This window comes from Musa acuminata, chromosome BXJ3-4 (assembly GCF_036884655.1).
Source record: "Musa acuminata AAA Group cultivar baxijiao chromosome BXJ3-4, Cavendish_Baxijiao_AAA, whole genome shotgun sequence".
In the NCBI taxonomy this organism is placed as follows: Eukaryota; Viridiplantae; Streptophyta; class Magnoliopsida; order Zingiberales; family Musaceae; genus Musa; species Musa acuminata.
The window spans coordinates 48,217,423-48,236,042 of record NC_088352.1 but is presented as its reverse complement, the minus strand read 5'-3'; the positions used below and the strand labels follow the sequence as shown (position 1 = coordinate 48,236,042).

The 18,620-nt window shown below is 41.8% G+C and overlaps 2 protein-coding genes and 1 pseudogene across 2 annotated transcripts; 2 read left to right on the top strand and 1 right to left on the bottom strand.

The window, feature by feature from the left end:
* Window positions 1–1,436: 1,436 nt before the first annotated feature.
* Window positions 1,437–4,082, top strand: LOC103982256 (peroxisomal membrane protein 13). The gene is made up of 4 exons (XM_009399134.3): window positions 1,437–1,566; window positions 2,930–3,034; window positions 3,259–3,345; window positions 3,428–4,082. The coding sequence occupies exons 1-4, from the start codon at window positions 1,542–1,544 to the stop codon at window positions 3,433–3,435; spliced, it is 225 nt and encodes a 74-aa protein (XP_009397409.3). The 5' UTR covers window positions 1,437–1,541; the 3' UTR covers window positions 3,436–4,082.
* LOC135635868 (protein TIFY 5A-like) lies at window positions 4,083–4,907 on the bottom strand. Its single transcript, XM_065147275.1, has 3 exons — window positions 4,749–4,907; window positions 4,552–4,666; window positions 4,083–4,465 (listed from the first exon to the last, which is right to left on the bottom strand). Exons 1-3 carry the CDS (start codon window positions 4,835–4,837, stop codon window positions 4,166–4,168), a joined length of 504 nt encoding a protein of 167 aa, XP_065003347.1. The 5' UTR covers window positions 4,838–4,907; the 3' UTR covers window positions 4,083–4,165.
* An 802-nt stretch (window positions 4,908–5,709) lies between these two features.
* LOC135636488 (pyruvate dehydrogenase E1 component subunit beta-3, chloroplastic-like) lies at window positions 5,710–16,664 on the top strand (annotated as a pseudogene).
* The last annotated feature ends 1,956 nt before the right edge of the window (window positions 16,665–18,620 follow it).

Sequence of the window (18,620 nt, the reverse complement as noted above, 5' to 3'; positions counted from 1 at the left end):
CGTATGACGTTGGAGCACACGCAAGTTGACCGCCTTCTTCCGTAGCATTCAATTCCATTCATAAGCCATTTATGGCAGGTTTAGAAGTCAAAATCCTAATAGGAGGTTTTAAATATCGATCTGATGTTATTTATCTAAATTAAATATTATATATATATATAATTATTTGATATATTTATAAAAAAATCATATATTTATTATTTATGATAAAAATTGATATTATGATGCTTCATCGTGTAGAGTTCTCCAGCCAAGACAGCACTAGAGAAAGGCCTTTGCTGACAAGAGGAGGACCTTCGAAAGGGACTTTACTGATGACAAAGATGGATCATCAAACACCTCGATGATTGGGCTTCTCCTCTCGTCTTCGTCATGCCAAGTTCATCCTAACCTATGGAGTAAGAAGAAGAAGAAGAAGAAGAAGAAGAAGAAGAAGAAGAAGAAGAAGAAGAAGAAGAAGAAGAAGAAGAAGAAGAAGAAGAAGAAGAAGGCAGCCATCGTCCTGCTCATGGAGTTGCTGTTCTTGCAGCAGCAGATTCTGCCGTCGAAGCTGATGATGAGAACATTTGCGTTCTTCCTTCGGTAGATTTAGGTAGGATGAGAGAAGAGATGATGAAATTTTTTGGGTTCGATAAATATCATATGGATTTCAAAGTAGGAAAAAGATCGAGAGGAAACACACTTTGAGTTTATTGCTCTTATTAATTGTTCTAATAAAAAATTAGAATGATTGATAAGTTGGATAATTCATATCTTGATTTCAACATAGGAATCAAATAATTAAGTTTATCGATATATCCGAACACCAATATTATTATTTATAGAAAAATCAAATACGAATATAATGGTTTATGGATGTGATTATTTATCTCTCTTAGAATATTTGAATGAATAGCATGACGTTACCTTACGATAGTTGGTGCATTCCAATCGAGCGAGTGAGTGTTGTATCACTCAAAACGGACAGTATGCTATTAATTTGAATATAAATCGGCATGTGAATAATTTTTATTTTAAGAAAATATTAAAAAATTAAAATAGTGAAGAGTTATCCAATTTGGTATTTAAAAAATAAAAAAAATTAAAATAATAATTAGAGCTTGCAAGCGCAACTCTATTCTTGTAACACTGTTATCACTACTATCATCTTCTCGTAATACTTTTATCATTTAATATCATATTAATCTTTTTTTCCTCGTTATCGTTCGCTCCTTTTTTTTTTCCTCCATTTATTATTTTTACTGATACATGATATATCAATACTGATCAGTATAGTTAAATTATCGAAATGAATCTCATATCCGAATTGACGATCTTTGATGTATATAATATTTTATATATATAATTATTTTAAAAAATATATATAGTTAATTAATTTATTGTTATAGTGTAGATTATTATTATTATTATTAGTAATAGTAATAGTAGTAGTAGTAGTAGTAGTAGTAGTCGTGGGAGGAGCAAAAGCAGCGGCAGGAGGGGTGAGGGAGGAGGAAGCGGCGGCGGCTGTCGATGTCGATATAGATTCCCTTCGCCGTCGCATGGGATCGAATTCTCCACCTCCAGGTTGGTGATTGGCCCCTTCCTCGTCCACGCCGTTGTTAGCCCGAGATTGATTCCGCGCTCCTTTGATCGGGATCACGCGGAACCCGTATCAACCCATCTTATCTTTAAGCCCTCGTGTTGGTGTCCTTGTTGGGGTTTGAAATGGTTGATTTGCTCCGGATTGTTACAAGGGTTTGATTGTGGTTTCCTCGCAATTGGATTTCCCCTTCTCGATTCAAGAGCCGCGGCGATCTTGTTTCTAAGCAAAAATTGGTTCACAAGAAACAGAATTTTGGAGCAATTGTCTAGTTGACACTATTAGTTTTCTGTACAAACTTAGTTAAATCACATGCAAGACTTGGTCTGCTACAAGCCCAGATCAATGACACTCTTTGTTTAGCCAATATTGGGTTTACTGCTGCAGGTCCGTGCGGTGTCCTTTGAACTGGAATCCTAGTATTTCAGCCAGATGATCAGGATTATCTTTCTTGACTCTGGTTATATACATGTTATAAGAATCCTAAAATGCTGAGTCACCTGTCGCATGGGAAAGTGATGAACGAGTAAGGGTGTTTGATCTTGACAATAATTTTGAAGTGTTTGTGCTTTTTAGCTTGCTTGATGCCGAATTGGATCCTGTCCTGTACATGGTTTCTGAGCTCTTAGCGGAAGTTCTTTTTTGGTGCCTGTGTCATGGTTTTCTTGTTATACCTTGGGCATCTTTGCTTACATATCTTGTGTCTTCGAAGTTCCTGTGCTGCTTGATACCATAGCTGGAAGCCTTTACATGGTTTGTAAACTTGTGACAGGTTCTTTAGGTGCTCGTGGCATGGAATTTTTGTTATATTCTGGGAATCTTTCCTTATGTATTCTATGGCCTTCTTAAAGATAATGACTGAAATCTGACAGATATGTTTTAGTAGATTTAGTTAAAAGTATTTCCAGGGTTAAAGATCCTATTTGTTGAAGATCAAATACAGAGCAAACACTAGATTAACCTCAATTACGTTTTCTTTTAGAAAATGTTTCCAAACTTGGTTAGTTACGAGTGTTATGATGTCAACTTCCTTTTGGCTTAAACTTTGGTCATCAAACTGCTAATCATGCTGCTTGAAACCACAGTACCACCTGATACTTGATCAGTTACAGTAAAATGTTTTTAGTTTCATTTGCACTTAGTAGGGTTATGATTCGAAGATATCCATTGAGTTTTTGTTTTTGCAGTTCATCTATTTCATAAAATAGGCCACAGATCTTCAGATTCAGCTTGATTCTGTTTTGTGGATTGTGTCTAACACTATGAGGTTCTAACTGTAATAGATTTCTATATTCAGTTTCGTTTTTAATGGGAGTTTAGTGTTGCAAATGGTTTGTATCTGTGCAGGTACTCGACCTCCAAAACCATGGGAAGGAGCTGTGAGTTCATCTGGTCGTGCACCATTTAAGCCACCATCCCCCGGGAGCACCCCTGATGTTGTGGAATCATCTGGTACGGCAAAACCTGGTGAAATTGTTTCAGCTGCGGACACGACTGTAACTCATAATACTAATACTCTTGGGAGACCTGTTCTTCAAAAGCCCTGGCAGGATTGTATTGCTAATTCATGATTAAATTATATCATGTGCTATAAACTATCATCCTCTTATTCCATGCGTATCTGCACGGCTGCCTACTTGGTTGTGCCATTTACTATTTTCAAATACTGTTTGCAGATGCAAGGTGTCGTGAATTTCTTCCATCGGATATCGATCCTTATTTATCAGAATACTCAGTCCATGTCCATGACTGCTCTCCTCCAGGTTAGTTTTTTCATGTCACACTCTTTATTTTTATTCTTCGAGAATGTTGGGATATGATTCATCATCTGTTATTCCATCTCAGCTTTTTGATCGTTCTGGATTGTTATATGGCGAGCTCGCGAGATTTGTACTGAGAATATTGGGTTTCCGAACGAGGCCTAGAAAACATTGACGATTGCGACCTGGCAAAGTTCCTCCCCCTTCCGGGCAGCATTTCCTCGAGGGACCAAAAGCTTCTTGCGGATCGCTGGATGGTGTTCGGGGTGTTGATGTCAAGGGATCGAGTTAGACCGATGTCAAATTCATCAAAGTCAAGCATATGGAAGCCAAAAGCATGTGCCCACCATGATAATATTCACTCAGTCATCAAGAAGGGTCTGATTCCTATCATTAATGGGCAGTAGCTGTGTAATTTGTTCCCATCTTTCTTGTATGAGATGTGTGACTACATTTTGGTGAGTTCTGAACTCTTCGGTTTATGTGTTTCTTTGCCAAGTTTGTAGATCTGTGGGTGAGTGGAGAAAACATGGTCGACTTTGTGGGAGTCATGCTAATTCTGATTCAAGGCTGTGCATCCTCAAGATGGATATATGAAGTAGCTGATTATGTCTGGAGGGTTTTTGCACAGCCTAAATACAATGGTGTTGGGTTGGATCAGAATTGGACTTCATCAGCATCTTTTGTATGTTCGAATAATTATATTGGAAAGACATGAATCAGTTGTTTATCGGCAGAAATTATCAGAGTCAATTGGCACTTTTTATTGAGCTGATATCCATCCAATGACGGGCTCACTGTACACTGTAGAAGTTCGACTTGCTCATTGAAACGAAGCAAAGTGCCATCTCAAAGAAGAACACAATACTTGCAAGGACTTGATGGAGTACAAGTTTTGCGGTCCGTGGCCGTAAGGAGAGAGAGCATGTAATCTGGACTTCCTCTTGTGAAGGAACCGCTGCAGTGATCGCTTCATCGAGAGCTCGGGGTTGATGAGCAGCCGCTCCACGGGACGAGGAGACGATGGCGGCAGGGATGACTCTATCGGTTGCCGGTGTGCTTGGGTCGTCTTCTTCATGTGGCCATCCATCTCTCGCTTGGCCATGGCGATGATTGCTCTCGCCTGCAGTTTCCGCACACGAATCCAAAGCTTGAATACAGGCAGAAAGGTGAGCTTAGCAAGAGGAACCAACGCGAGAGGCAACGAACCTGCATCTCTGTCACATCGCAGGCACAGATTCGACCATCGTACAACAAGGTAATCTGCTGCGGTTGCTGCTGGTGGTGGTGGTATTCTCTTGAGCTTTCGAACAATCTCGCCACCCTGCACACATCATATCAGCACAGAGATTAAAACCCACGCACACTCGAACATATGTCGAACGCCTCAGGAACACGAGACGCACCTGCTGTTACAGCTGGCTGTGCTGGGCTCGTCGTCATCGCCGCCACCACTGCTGCTGCCGAGACGAAGTCGGAGGTCCACCATCTCCATTGCTCTCTCGAACAAAGAGTCGGATCGCAGGTGTGTCTGATGACCAGAGATCGAGTGGTGGAGTCGTGGAGAGAGAGAGGAGGAGGGAGGAGGCCTTTATATTCTCGCCATGGGGACGAGACAAAGACGCATGAAGAGTTGGGCGCGGCCAAACAGCGCGTGGAACATGCGTTCCCTACGCGCCCACGCTTCCTTCGTCGGCAGCGCCGCTCGTTCTCAACGACAAACACCTCTTTTTAGCCTTTTTCCTCTCCCTTTTCGCCTTTTCCTTCAACGATAATTGACATGTCCATATACTTTCATATCATTCATTACGTCCAAAATAATATTTTTGATATATATGATATTAATATAAGGGTGGATTATATATCCTTATTAATTAACATAAGAGCTCCACCACATGTTTTGAGTGCCTAATGAGCTGTGTGGTGGGGTTGGGAAGCACGCGTGCATGGGCCATGCATCCACCCGCCGTGTCGCATCGCAACACGTCCACCCGTCCAAGATAACAGCGAGCATGACGATGATGGTGGCGCCCGTCAGCGTCACATCCAGTCGGGAGCGGAGACCACCGCGACGACAACAACAACCATGTGGCGAAATGCCGCCGTTATCTCAGTGTCAATTCCGCGGCTTGTCTCTGCCGTCCACACTCTCATCATCCATCTAACACGTGAGACAATTTGTGGTGATTATATGCAGATAATACTAATTAAAAAATTGAGGAAAAATGCATATCAGTATCAACACATGCAAGCACAAATCTAAAAGCACGCATGAAGAAAACGTTGTGGCAAACAGCTGCTGATTTGTCGCATGTTGAAGAGATGCATTTATGTGCTGTCATTCGTGGCGAGTAGGGCGACCACGACATGGTTGCATCTTTAGCTCGTGTTAGAAGTCCAATTGGTACTTGGGGATATGTCCAACTTTTCTACGGCCTCTCAGAGGTAGAGGTCACAATGGAAGCTTGAGCGTCCCTCTCCACACCGGTGGCCGAATTCAAATTCTACTTTTTCTTGAGTTATCACTATCACTAATAAATTCTAGATAACCAACACAAATCATGAGCATCGTTGGTCGAATTTTCGAAAAAAAAATCCCTCTCTCTTTTTTAGTTTTTCCCAACTGATTTTTATTTTTTTATATTTTTGAAAGAACATTCTTTATTTATCATAATTTTTTAAATGAATACATAACGAGATAATTGAAACAGTACTGTTGGGCAACCTTTACACCTAAAGTGTCAACATGGCTTGGTCCAATGTCGGATGTTAAGGAACCTTTACATCGTGATCGAGGTGTTAGTACGGCTCGATCCAATCTTGGATGCGCAATGTTGTTCATGCGGATGCTCGGATAGTGGAAGTGAGCATCGGGTCGGGTTAAGTTCGAGTCTCGTCTTCCGAGTGTGACCTTTTCCCTTGGTAAATTGCCCGCTTCTTCATCAATAAGCTTCTGCATATAAACCGAGGTTAGGAGGGAGATTTCTTGACTCTACCCCTCCAAAGTTTAAGTTAGTGTTGAGAGAGTAAGATCGAGTTGAATGCTCCAAGTCCTTCCCATTTGACGTTGGTAAGAGAGTTGGCTTTTATACCTGCGAAGGGGGGTCAGTCGTACATGGTCTGTTAATGGTTGTTGACTCCTTGAATAGTTAGCTTGTATCTTACGGACGAGTGTTGACCAACCTATACAGACCCGTGCTATGCGGCACCATTCCAAGCTTTCTGGAATGACTCTGCGGTGTTTAGTGCTAAATAACGTGGGCATGTGGTTATCCTATTCGAATCCAAAGTGTCGCGTTGTGTCAACTTGGGAGCTTCTTTGTTGGTACTATAATGATCGACAATGAATGGTGGTGAAATATATCATATCAGGTTCCTAATTATATCCCATAATTTTATTCATTCCATGAATAAGTTGAATCTCTTATATATAAGATTTACACTTTTAATTTTGAACATGCTTAGTTTTTATTTTTATTTTAACACTTCCACCAACGCTTAGTGTTCTTAACACATCCATTAAAACATTATAATTTTTTTAATAAAATATTATAAATAAAAAACTTTATAAAAATCAATTATAAATAAAAAATTTCTAAATAAGTATCTTTATTGCTTTGATAACAAGAACAACTAAACATGTGAATTTCTATGTCAATTACAATGTTTTTGAATAAACTATAAGTCTCTTAAAAAAATACTTTTAATTGAAAAACTACATCGATCCAAATCAATGGATCGATTCATAAAAAAAAAAAAAAAATCAAAGTTGCTATTGCATCTTATTTATTCTACAAGATATATTAAAAAGGAATATCAATTGAGAAATAAAAAAAAAAAAAAGGTTCTTCCCAAGAATTAGCCCATTGTAATTCACTGATTTGAAAAAAAGTATATTTAAATATACTAAAATATATAACAACATTTTGGACTACCTTATATATATATATATATATATATATATATATATATATATATATATGTATATAGGCTTAGGTGGGCTGCTTTAAGTGGGCCGTTATTTACTATTGGATCGATAAAGAAGGGTGTGACGGGTCCGAGTCGGGTTTATCTGTAGCCCGATCCATTATCGGTCGACTGAGCTCGACTTGTTTAAAGAGTACCAAATTGGTTGATTAGATCGAGTCAATCGTAGAATTGATCCCATGTTCTAAGGTCCACCCTCAGACTGGTTGGTGCAGTAGTCACAACTCAAGTCACAACACCTTTGTCACGACTCTCGTAACTCCCAACTTTCACTACGACCCGATACAGTCAAACCCGTTGGTTCGAAAGGATAATATTCAACCCGTTATCTGAATGATCCAAAATGATTTAGACATGTAAAAAATCCGATCCATTAGCAACTCCGAAACTGCCTACACCTTCTCCAACTAACTGACGCCGGACCTACCTATGCCTATGAAGTCTCAAAGCTGATAGCCTTATCAGAATTAGGATCCTTTCCAGTCCCCACAGTTCCGGATCTTCAATCCATCCTTATGATCAGCCGTTCGTTTCATCTTCTCTAAATTTTGACCATCCGATTAAGCTCCTTCAAGAATAGTGCTATGAGGATGGGTGGTTCTTATTTGAGATGATGACGAGTCGACGGTGACACGAGGAGACTCGAAGCATTGGGACGAGTACGAATTGGATGGGATCCCAAACCCAAACCCAGCATCCAACGACCCAGTCTCTCCCGTCGGTGTTTCCGTCGCCGGTTCTGTATAAGAACAGGCGACGCTCCTTCAATCCGATCACCTCCAAGGGGCAGTTGAGCGAGCCCTAACCCTCACCAATCTCATCCTTGGATCCCAGTCCGCTTAGGGGATGTCAGCGGCATTGCAGACGACGACGCTCCTCTCGGCTTCCCCGAATCGGTTCTCAGAGGCTCCGCGTGGAATTATTAGTAGTATCTCTTCCAGGTGCGATTCTAACTATCCTTTTCCAGATTTCTTGCGATTCCATGTAGCCTTCTCCGGATTCTCGCATTAGTGTTTCGCTGATGGGCATTTCTTTGTTCTTTACGGTGTCAAATATGAATTCCGTATCGGATTTTTTCCCCCTTCTCTTGTTCTTCCTATGTAAGATGAGAACCTCGCAATGCTTCTTCCTTTTGTTACTTTTTTGGGATCTAAAGAGCCTTTGTTGTGTTCTTGTGCGTCTTTTCAGGAAGGAAGGGAAGCATTTTGCAGGTTAGATCCGATGAAGGAGCCTCCAATTTCTTTAATGCTCGGCCTCGTAGTGGGAATCTGATCACGAATGCGGTTGCAGTTGAGTATCGATTCGCCTTAACTTGCCCCTTTAGGATGTCCTGCATTTAGTTATTAACCTATATGTATCTTCTCTTTGCCTGCATAGACGAAGGCTGATGCGTCTACGAGTTCCACTGTCTCCAAACCTGGGTAAGTCGCAGTTCTTTCTACTAAACACTTGAGCCTTTCTGGAGAAATAAATTTGGTGCTCTTATGCTGTATATCTACTGTTGCATCTGCATACATGTCTGATATCAAGCTTCTTTTCCAATACATTATTTTCTGTTAGAGTAAAAGAAAATAAAAAAACATTTCAAAGATGAAATCTAATCAAATAATATATTATTAAACTTGAACAAAGCTCAGAAGGATCCTCATTCTTTTAGCTCATCATGGTTTCAAACATCATGGCATTGCACTTTAAGCTCATCATGGTTTCAAACATGTAGCACCTCAGATGCATTTGGGAACAACTTTTTCTTATGTTCTGCGCTTGTACTGGTGATCTAAATATTTTTACTACTCGCCTGCCATGTTGTTTGAGTCATCGTTGCTCCACCGTTCTTTTCTCCTGCTGTGGCATTTCCAGGTCTTTGACTTCAAGGTTATGATTTAGCTTTTGTATTATAAATTTTAGTCATGAACTACTATTGTTTGAGGCTTTACGGGAGGGACTTGAAGAAGAGACGGACCGGGATCCTCGAGTTTGTGTCATGGGAGAAGATGAAGGACATTATGGTGGCTCAGACAAGGTGTCCAAAGGTTTGAGTGCAAAATATGGAGATACGAGGGTTCTTGATGTTGGGAAATCATGGGGGGCGACATCATATGCGCAGCGGAAGAACAAGAAAACAAAAATCCTCGATTCCCAAAAAGATGTTCGTCGTCGTGCGAAGATTAGTGCGCAAAAAATCCGCAAAACACAAAACTGTGTATAGAGATTGTGTTACCTAGGGAGATCGTATATCTCTATTTCCTTGCAGATCTTTAGGAGAGGCTGTGAATCCCTCCTATTTATAGAGATCCCGTGTTAAACCCTAATGGGTCCTTCCCTAGTGGGTATTGGATCTGCATCCAATAAGACAAGGGCTCCGTCGGATATCTCATATCCGAACCTCTACTCATCGCAATGCCTACCATATGTGTGTGACCCTTCTAGGCCCAATATCGAGTTGGCCGTGAGTCATACCTGTTAGAACTCCTTCTAACTCAGTGAATTATTATCTCTGTAATAATTCACTCGACTCATCGACTACGGACGTACTAGGCCACTACGCCGTAGTCCCGAGACGATATAGGGGAATCCAATCCATTGGACCTGTCTGTCCTCAGTTACCATGTACCTATAGTCCCTCATCCATCTAATATCCCAGAGACCGTATATCGAGCATGGTGCTGTCAGACCCATACAGTTTCTACTCAAGTCTCACTCTAATCGGATTCTCCCGGAGAACTCTTTCTCTCTCAACCCGAATGACCCTGGCCAGGGATTTGTCTGAGCAAGAACACATGAGATATTCCTCTCATGATGCCGAGAGTGGATGATCCTCTATCGACACTCAATAGCCCTCGTAAGGTCGACTACCACTCCCAATGATCAGCTGTACTAGATCTGGGACAGCCAAACCTATAAGTCTGGTATCAAAGAGTAGAACACTCATGCAGGACATCCTTGGTGTCTCAAGTCTAAGGACCAGATACACCACTAGGACTACGGAATTGCTGTCTGACAATAAGGCATCATCAACCATCCAGCATTCCGTAAGCGAATCAATCAGTGAACTCATTCTCCAATGAGCACCTGTACTGTATCCCTAGTGTCCCTACACGAGCAGCTATGAGATCAGCTGCATCCATCATATGGACGGGTATACAGCACACCAGTATATCCGGTTATCACGATGTCCTTCTCGAGTAACCTATGACCGGGATTATTTAGGATATGTGTTTAAAGGTGAATCGATCTCATTATCGTGATCTCATCACGATCCGATTCCCATTGCACAAATCTAAGGATATCACAATATATATATATATATATATATATATATATATATATATATATATATATATATATATATATATATATATATATATATATATGCATTTATGCAATAGTTATAAAGTGATATACGCCAAAATATAATAAGTAAAAAGATTCTGTATCAAGTCACACGTGCCATCACTCACGTGATTGGCTTGCTGGGCACCTATGACTAGCAATCTCCCACTTGACCTAAAGCCAATCACCTATGTGTCTGATCCGCATCAGACTCCTGTGACGCTCAAAGACAATATGAGACAACGGCTTTGTTAGTGGATCTGCAATGTTATCTTCGGATGGAACTCTTTCCACTGCTACATCTCCTCAGGTTACGATCTCTCTGAAAAGCTGGAACCTCCTCAGAACACTTCTGATGAGACTCGAGTTCCCTTATTTGAGTAATCGCCCCATAGTTGTCGCAATATAAGGAAGTCGACTTCTCGCTATTCGGAACGACTCCCAAATATGTGATGAACATCTTCACCCAGACTCCCTCCTTTGCTGCATTTGATGCAGCAATGTACTCCGCCTCTGTGGTCGAGTCAACAGTGGTATCTTACTTGGAACTCTTCCAGCACACTGCTCCTCCATTCAAGGTGTACACATACCCTGAATTCGACTTGCTATCATCGACATTAGACTGAAAACTTGAGTGAGTGTAGCCTTCAACCTTAAGGCTATTACCTCCATATACTAGTAAAAGATCCTTAGTCCTTCTCAAGTACTTAAGGATACACTTTACTGCTTTCCAATGCTCCAAGCTTGGATCCGCCTGATACCTGCTCGTGACACTCAGAGCATGCGCTATATCAGGCCTAGTACATAGCATGGTATACATGATAGACCCTATTGCTGAGGCATAAGGTATCATATTCATGTTCGCCCTTTCTTCTAGAGTCTTTGGGGACATACTTGTAGAAAGCGATATCCCATGTCTCATCGGTATGAGACCTCTCTTGGAATTTTCCATGCCAAACCTTTTGATAATGGTTTCTATGTACCTGGACTGGGACAAGCCAAGCATCCTCTTGGATCTATCTCTATAGATTCTAATCCCCAAAATATAGGATGCTTCCCCTAAGTCCTTCATGGAGAAGTGTCTAGATAACCAAGCCTTTACTATGGATAGCATTCCTACATCATTCCCAATGATGAGGATGTCATCCACATATAACACCAAAAATGTGATAGCGCTCCCACTTACCTTTCTGTATACACAAGGCTCATCTTCATTCTTAACGAAGTCATAAGATCTGATTGCCTCATCAAATCTTATGTTCCAACTTCGGGAAGCTTTCTTTAGTCTATAAATGGATCTAAGCAACCTACACACCTTATCTAGGCAGTTCTTGGACACGAATCCCTCAGGTTGCATCATATATACCTCCTCCTCGAGGTTCCCGTTGAGGAATGCGGTTTTCACATCCATCTGCCAGATCTCATAATCATATTGTGCTGCAATAGCCAATAGAATTCTGATGGATTTTAGCATTGCTACGGGTGAAAAAGTTTCGTCGTAGTCAACACCTTGCCTTTGACGATACCCCTTAGCCACTAGCCTTGCTTTATAGGTCTCTACCTTTCCATCTACTCCGATCTTTTTCTTAAAGATCCACTTGCAACCGATGGGTACAATACCTTCGGGCGCATCAACTAGGTTCCAAACCTTATTGGAGTACATAGAATCCATCTCAGAATTCATGGCTTCTTTCCACTTCCCGGAGTCTATACTCATAATAGCCTCCTCGTAGGTCTGAGGATCAATATCTTCTACATCCTCTGCTCTAATATGTCCCACATATCTCTCAAGAGGATGGAATACTCTATTAGACCTGCGTAAAGTTGATACTTGTGTATTAGGTACCTGAACAGACTCGGGCTGTAGAGTGGTGCTTGAGCTTGGTTCTCCAACCTCGCTCAATTCTATCATTCTCCCACTGTCTCCGTCAAGAATGTGTTCCTTCTAAAGGAACACTGCTCTCTTAGCTACAAAGACCTTTTGGTCCTCGAGATGATAGAAATAATACCCACAAGTTTCCTTGGGGTATCCCACAAATTTGCATCGCTCTATCCTTGATTCTAACTTATCGAGGTTGTGTCTTCTAACATGGGCAGGGCAGCCCCAAATCTTAACAACCTTAAGATCATGCTTCTTCCCTTTCCATATCTCATATGGTGTAGACACTACCGACTTAATTGGAACTCTGTTCAGAAGGTAAGCTGCGGTTTCTACTCATAACAATGGAAGGCCACGTGGGTCAATCTAATTGTCTCACGTTTACTGACTTAATATTATCGAGAGATGTTTCTATAATTTGTTCTCCTAATATGACATGTCACACATATACATATTTAATATATATCTATATCGCATGCAAATATATATACATATCTAGTATGTGTATAAGCAATTACATCATATGATCATGGACCACAACCTAATATGATTAGGCCCGAGCCAGTAGGCCTAATCACTCACATCAAGATCTATGTGTGCAACGGTGCATCTCCATGCCCTGTGATCGTCCATCTCGTCCTCGTCGGTTCCGTCGACATCTTGATGCATCTCCATGCATCACGATCGTCCGTCTCGTGGGTCCCGCTATCGCATCCACGCTCCCGCTGCGCCTCCTCATGTGATTACAACTTAATCATAGGCACGCAGGCCCGACAATAAACGAGAAATATAATGGAGGTTCGCAGACCTCAATAATAATAATCACAAGTACACACATCACACGGTCCATGATCATCCGTCCACACATCATACATCACATGTATAAATAATCATCATCATGTAGGACTACTAGATAATAATAAAAATAATAATCAACTAAACCTTTTAATTAATTAATATTTTTTTGAAATCAGGGACATGTAGGGAATTTCTCAATCCTAAGGGTATTTTGGTAATTTTGGATTAAAAAAAGACAGAAACTGGAATTTCTCAAATTCCGAGGGGCAAAACTGTCTTTTGCCCAGAAAACCCTAATGCCCTACTATCCTTTGCTGCTGTCACCGCCGCCGCCACCCTGCTGGCGGCGGCCTGTGCGGCGAATGAGGGCACTGCCCTCGCCTGCAGGTGGCACGCCCGTTGGCGGTGCTGTCGCTGTAGGTGGGCTCCCCCGCGGGCGCCGCCGCCTCCGCGGGCGCCGCCGCCTCCGCGGGCGGTTCTGCCGGCGGGGCAACGCCCGCAGGCGGTGCTGTCTTGCCGGGCGGCCGCCCCTGTGGGGGGGAGGGTTTCGCCCGCGGGAGCAGCGGCGACAAGCGCCACTGCCCTGCGGCGCCTCACCCCGCGGGAGAAGCGGTCGCACCTGTGGGGGGGGGGGGGGGGGGGGGGCGAAACCTCCTTGCAGGCCGCCGGCCGACTGCTGCAGGCACAGCGCTTGTGCATGCGCCGGCGCTGTGCTGCCTGCCTTCGGCTGCGTTGCATGCACGCAGATCGAGGGCAACAACTGTTGCTGCCCTTCCTTGTTTTTGCGTCAACGATTTTGACGTCAAAATTCTTCCTAAACACAACACACGCAGTTCAAAACCAATCATTCGCACAAACAACCTGGCTCTGATACCACTGTTGGGAAATCATGGGGGGCGACATCATATGCGCAGCGGAAGAACAAGAAAACAAAAATCCCCGATTCCCAAAAAGATATTTGTCGTCGTGCGAAGATTGGTGCGCAACTAGGGAGATCGTATATCCCTGTTTACTTGCAGATCCTTAGGAGAGGGTGAAGGAGGTCAAACGTCCTCCTCTCTAGCGGTGATCCACACAGCAGGGTTGCGACGACGCTCCTCAAAACTCCAGGCCTACTCTGAGGTGGAGAGGGAGAGGAGAATAGGAAGGGCAAGCAAAGACTCTAGCCTATGAGGCTGTGAATCCCTCCTATTTATAGAGATCCCGTGTCAAACCCTAATGGGTCCTTCCCTAGTGGGTATTGGATCTGCATCTAATAAGACAAGGGCTCCGTCGGATATCTCATATCCGAACCTCTACTCATCGCAATGCCTACCATATGTGTGTGACCCTCTAGGCCCAATATCGAGCTGGCCGTAAGTCATACCTGTTATAACTCCTTCTAACTCAGTGAATTATTATCTTTGTAATAATTCACTCGACTCATCGACTACGGATGTACTAGGCCACTACGCCGTAGTCCCCAGTCGATACAGGGGAATCCAATCCGTTGGACCTGTCTGTCCTCAGTTACCATGTACCTATAGTCCCTCATCCATCTAATATCCCAGAGACCGTATATCGAGCATGGTGTTGTCAGACCCATACGGTTTCTACTCAAGTCTCGCTCTAATCGGATTCTCCCGGAGAACTCTTTCTCTCTCAACCCGAGTGACCCTGGCTAGGGATTTGTCTGAGCAAGAACACATGGGATATTCCTCTCATGACACCGAGAGTGGATGATCCTCTATCGACACTCAATAGCCCTCGTAAGGTCGACTACCACTCCCAATGACTAGCTGTACTAGATCTGGGACAGCCAAACCTATAAGTCTGGTATCAAAGAGTGGAGCACTCATACAGGACATCCTTGGTGTCTTAAGTTTAAGGACCAGATACACCACTAGGACTACGGAATCGCTGTCTGACAATAAGGCATCATCAACCATCCAGCATTCCGTAAGCGAATCAATCAGTGAACTCATTCTTCAATGAGCACATGTACTGTATCCCTAGTGTCCCTACACGAGCAGTTATGAGACCAGCTGCATCCATCATATGGACGGGTATACAGCACACCAGTCTATCCGGTTATCACGATGTCCCTCTCGAGTAACCTATGACCGGGATTATTTAGGATATGTGTTTAAAGGTGAATCGATCTCATTATCGTGATTTCATCACGATCCGATTCGTATTGCACAAATCCAAGAACATCACAATATATATATATGTATATATATATATATATATATATATATATATATATATATATATATATATATATATATATATATATATATATATATATGCATTTATGCAATAGTTATAAAGTGATATACGCCAAAATATAATAAGCAAAAAGATTCTGTATCAAGTCACGTGTCATCACTCACGTGATTGACTTGCTGGGCACCTATGACTAGCACTTGATACCCCACTTGCAGAGAACTCCCTCAGGTTTGGACATTGGAGCTGCAATGACAGGCTTAAGACCTCTTATTGAAGGAATGAATATGGGCTTCCTACCATTGGCTTATAACCAGATATCAAACGATTGTGGCATGCTTCGTTACACTTCTGGTGGCCAATTCAAAATCCCAATGGTAATCAGAGGGCCTGGAGGCTTTGGCCGGCAACTCAGTGCAGAACATTCACAGCGCTTGGAGTCATACTTCCAGTCAATTACTGGCCTACAAATAGTTGCCTGCTCAACACCTTACAATGCCAAACGGCTTATGAAAGCACCAATAAGGAGTGAGAATCCCGTGGTGCTGTTTGTGCATGTGCTGCTATCTAATTTGAAGGAAAGGATCCTCGATGATGAGTATGCGCTTTGTCTGGAGGAGGCAGAGATGTTGCGGCCCAGAGAGCATGTCATGATCCTCACATATTTATGCATGAGATATCGTGTGATGCAGGCCACAAAGACACTGGGTGAACAAAGGCTATGATCCTGAAGTCATTGACATCAGGTCACTGAAGCCATTTGATGTTTATAACACTGGAAAATCTGTGAAGAAGACCCATCGCGTGTTGAATGTAGAGGAGTGCATGAGGACTGGTGGAATAGGTGCAAGTCTTAGGGCGGCCATAATCGACAATTTCTGGGACTACCTGGATGCTCCAATCATGTGCTTGTCTTCACAGGATGTGCCGACACCTTACGCAGGGACTTTGGAGTGGACTGTGGTTCAGCCAGCACAGATTGTGGCTGCAGTCGAGCAACTCTGCCAATAAAAGGTGCTCTTAACAGCTAGTGCTTTTGCATGGTCTGAGCTTGACTCCAGATTATTACCAAAATTAAGGTTCAATCTACTATATTATTATTTTTGTTTTAGCAAAATCTTATGTTTTCTTTGTTAAGGTTATTCTGACATTAGCTTGAAATAATGGTTTCTAGTTTGTAGTTTCAACTTTAGTTCTGATTAATTATCTTAAACTAACAAGAGATTTGTGATTTTAAACTCCGTCTTTAGTTATGACTGTCAATCTTTCATGGTAGGATCCACTGCTAGTCGATAAAAGCTATCGAGTTTCTGAGAAGCAGAGCCTATTTTCTCGTAATGTTTCTTCTTATCCTATTCCTTCTTCCGGATTCACATTCAAGAAAGTTGACAATCTCCAGGTATGAATTGTTTGTCTAGAAGTTTTAATTGACTTCTTTGATGAATTATAGAATCTGAATCGTAATGCCATGAGCTCAAATATCTTAGCAAAGTCTTTCTTCAACTCTAGTAGGACTATTTACTTCTTTCTATCTGGTGTCATGTTTTTGAGGATTTCTCATGCTAAGAGTTGGCACCTGTAGTGACATGATTCAAGAAACACTAGTGACATACAGGTTTTACCAAAATCTTCCGGTTAAATTGGTTAAAGTAATGGCAAAGTGCTTTAGTCTGTTAATACAATTTTCTTGCTCAACAACTATTTCCCTATCAATTAGAGAGAACCACTTGGTGACCAACAATTTTTTTTTATAAATAGTATATATCTTGAATTATCGATTTTTTTAATTAAATAATATCATTTTGGGAGAATTGAAATGCCGGTATGTGCAATAGTCCCTCGGATGCTTATCTCATCTTTGGAGGAAGTTGCTTCAAACTACAATCTCACATTATGCTTTAGTTGTAGGCGGGATTGATCCCCTAATAATCATAGATCAAACACAAATTATATACCAAATCAAACCAGTTTACCATAGAAGTTTGAAAAAGAAAAAGGAAAACCAAAATGAAGTATTGACATTAGTGTAACTTATACAGTGACACAGTTCAACTTATGGCGTCTTTCTTGATGATGTTCATATTTGTCAGGAATGGTGATGAGGATGAATACATTGAGAAAGACGAACACTGAGCCAATGACAACAGTTTTGAGTCCTAAAATGGGCAGAAACTGAAAATTGAGTCTCTTTTAATTCAATTGTTTGTTCTGATTCAAACAAGGCATCATCCTGTTCCAAAGATAAATCAGGATGATGACATGGCTGATCTTTCATGGCCTTGTGGACATGATTGCAGTGTCCAACGGTGTCCGAAATGTATCACCTATTTGCTAGTAGAATGCACAGTTAACTATAACATAATAAGAATGTACTAAGGATAGTGACCTACTACACATACTGTTAGGTACAGCTGAGGATTATTTTGGGGCACAACAAAATCTGGAACTGCAGATTGCAGCCTTTCTTCTCTCCGAGTTACCAGATTAGGAACTACACAGATTCCTGCCATGGGCTGGCTTCTATAACAAAAGATTACATAATTTCTGAGTGGTTATGGTAAGAGCAAATCAGCATGATGAGATACAACATTGATAAGGTCCACATTAATCTTCACCAGTGCGAGCTCCTTTTGAGTCTCTAGAAATTATCCACTCTAGGATGGACTCGAAGCCCGCACAGTGTCGCCCGTGCAATTCTGGGATGGATATGAAAAATGTTCCTAGGGGAGAGGAGGAGTCACCTTTGACTGTTCATTAGGCATATCGATATGAGACCCGACCCTATCGAGAACACATGGCACGCGTAAATAGAGATTGAAGCGAGGGGGGTCTGATGAGAGTTCATGATTGCATCGAGGAGGGGTTCAATGATTAAAACCCAATCATTCACGAGACAAGGCATGGTGTGGAGGCTAATGTTTGCTACAAGGACAATGACTTTGGAGGGTGAAGGTGTGTAGTGCAAGCTGAGACAGGATCAGGCACTACAAAAAAAATGAAGTGTCGTCTTTTTACTACTTTAAAAAAGAGGGAATTTTTTTTTTCTTTTATGCTAGATATATATTTAATAGGA

Bases quoted from the DNA above. Each gene is read 5' to 3' on its own strand.
- LOC103982256 (XM_009399134.3), top strand. From the start codon at position 1,542: ATGGGATCGAATTCTCCACCTCCAG. The intron at 1,567-2,929 runs GTTGGTGATTGG...GTATCTGTGCAG, and splicing joins ATCGAATTCTCCACCTCCAG to GTACTCGACCTCCAAAACCA. The intron at 3,035-3,258 runs GTACGGCAAAAC...TACTGTTTGCAG, and splicing joins TGATGTTGTGGAATCATCTG to ATGCAAGGTGTCGTGAATTT.
- LOC135635868 (XM_065147275.1), bottom strand. From the start codon at position 4,837: ATGGAGATGGTGGACCTCCGACTTCGTCTCGGCAGCAGCAGTGGTGGC. The intron at 4,667-4,748 runs GTGCGTCTCGTG...TGATGTGTGCAG, and splicing joins ACAGCCAGCTGTAACAGCAG to GGTGGCGAGATTGTTCGAAA. The intron at 4,466-4,551 runs GTTCGTTGCCTC...CGGAAACTGCAG, and splicing joins GCGATGTGACAGAGATGCAG to GCGAGAGCAATCATCGCCAT.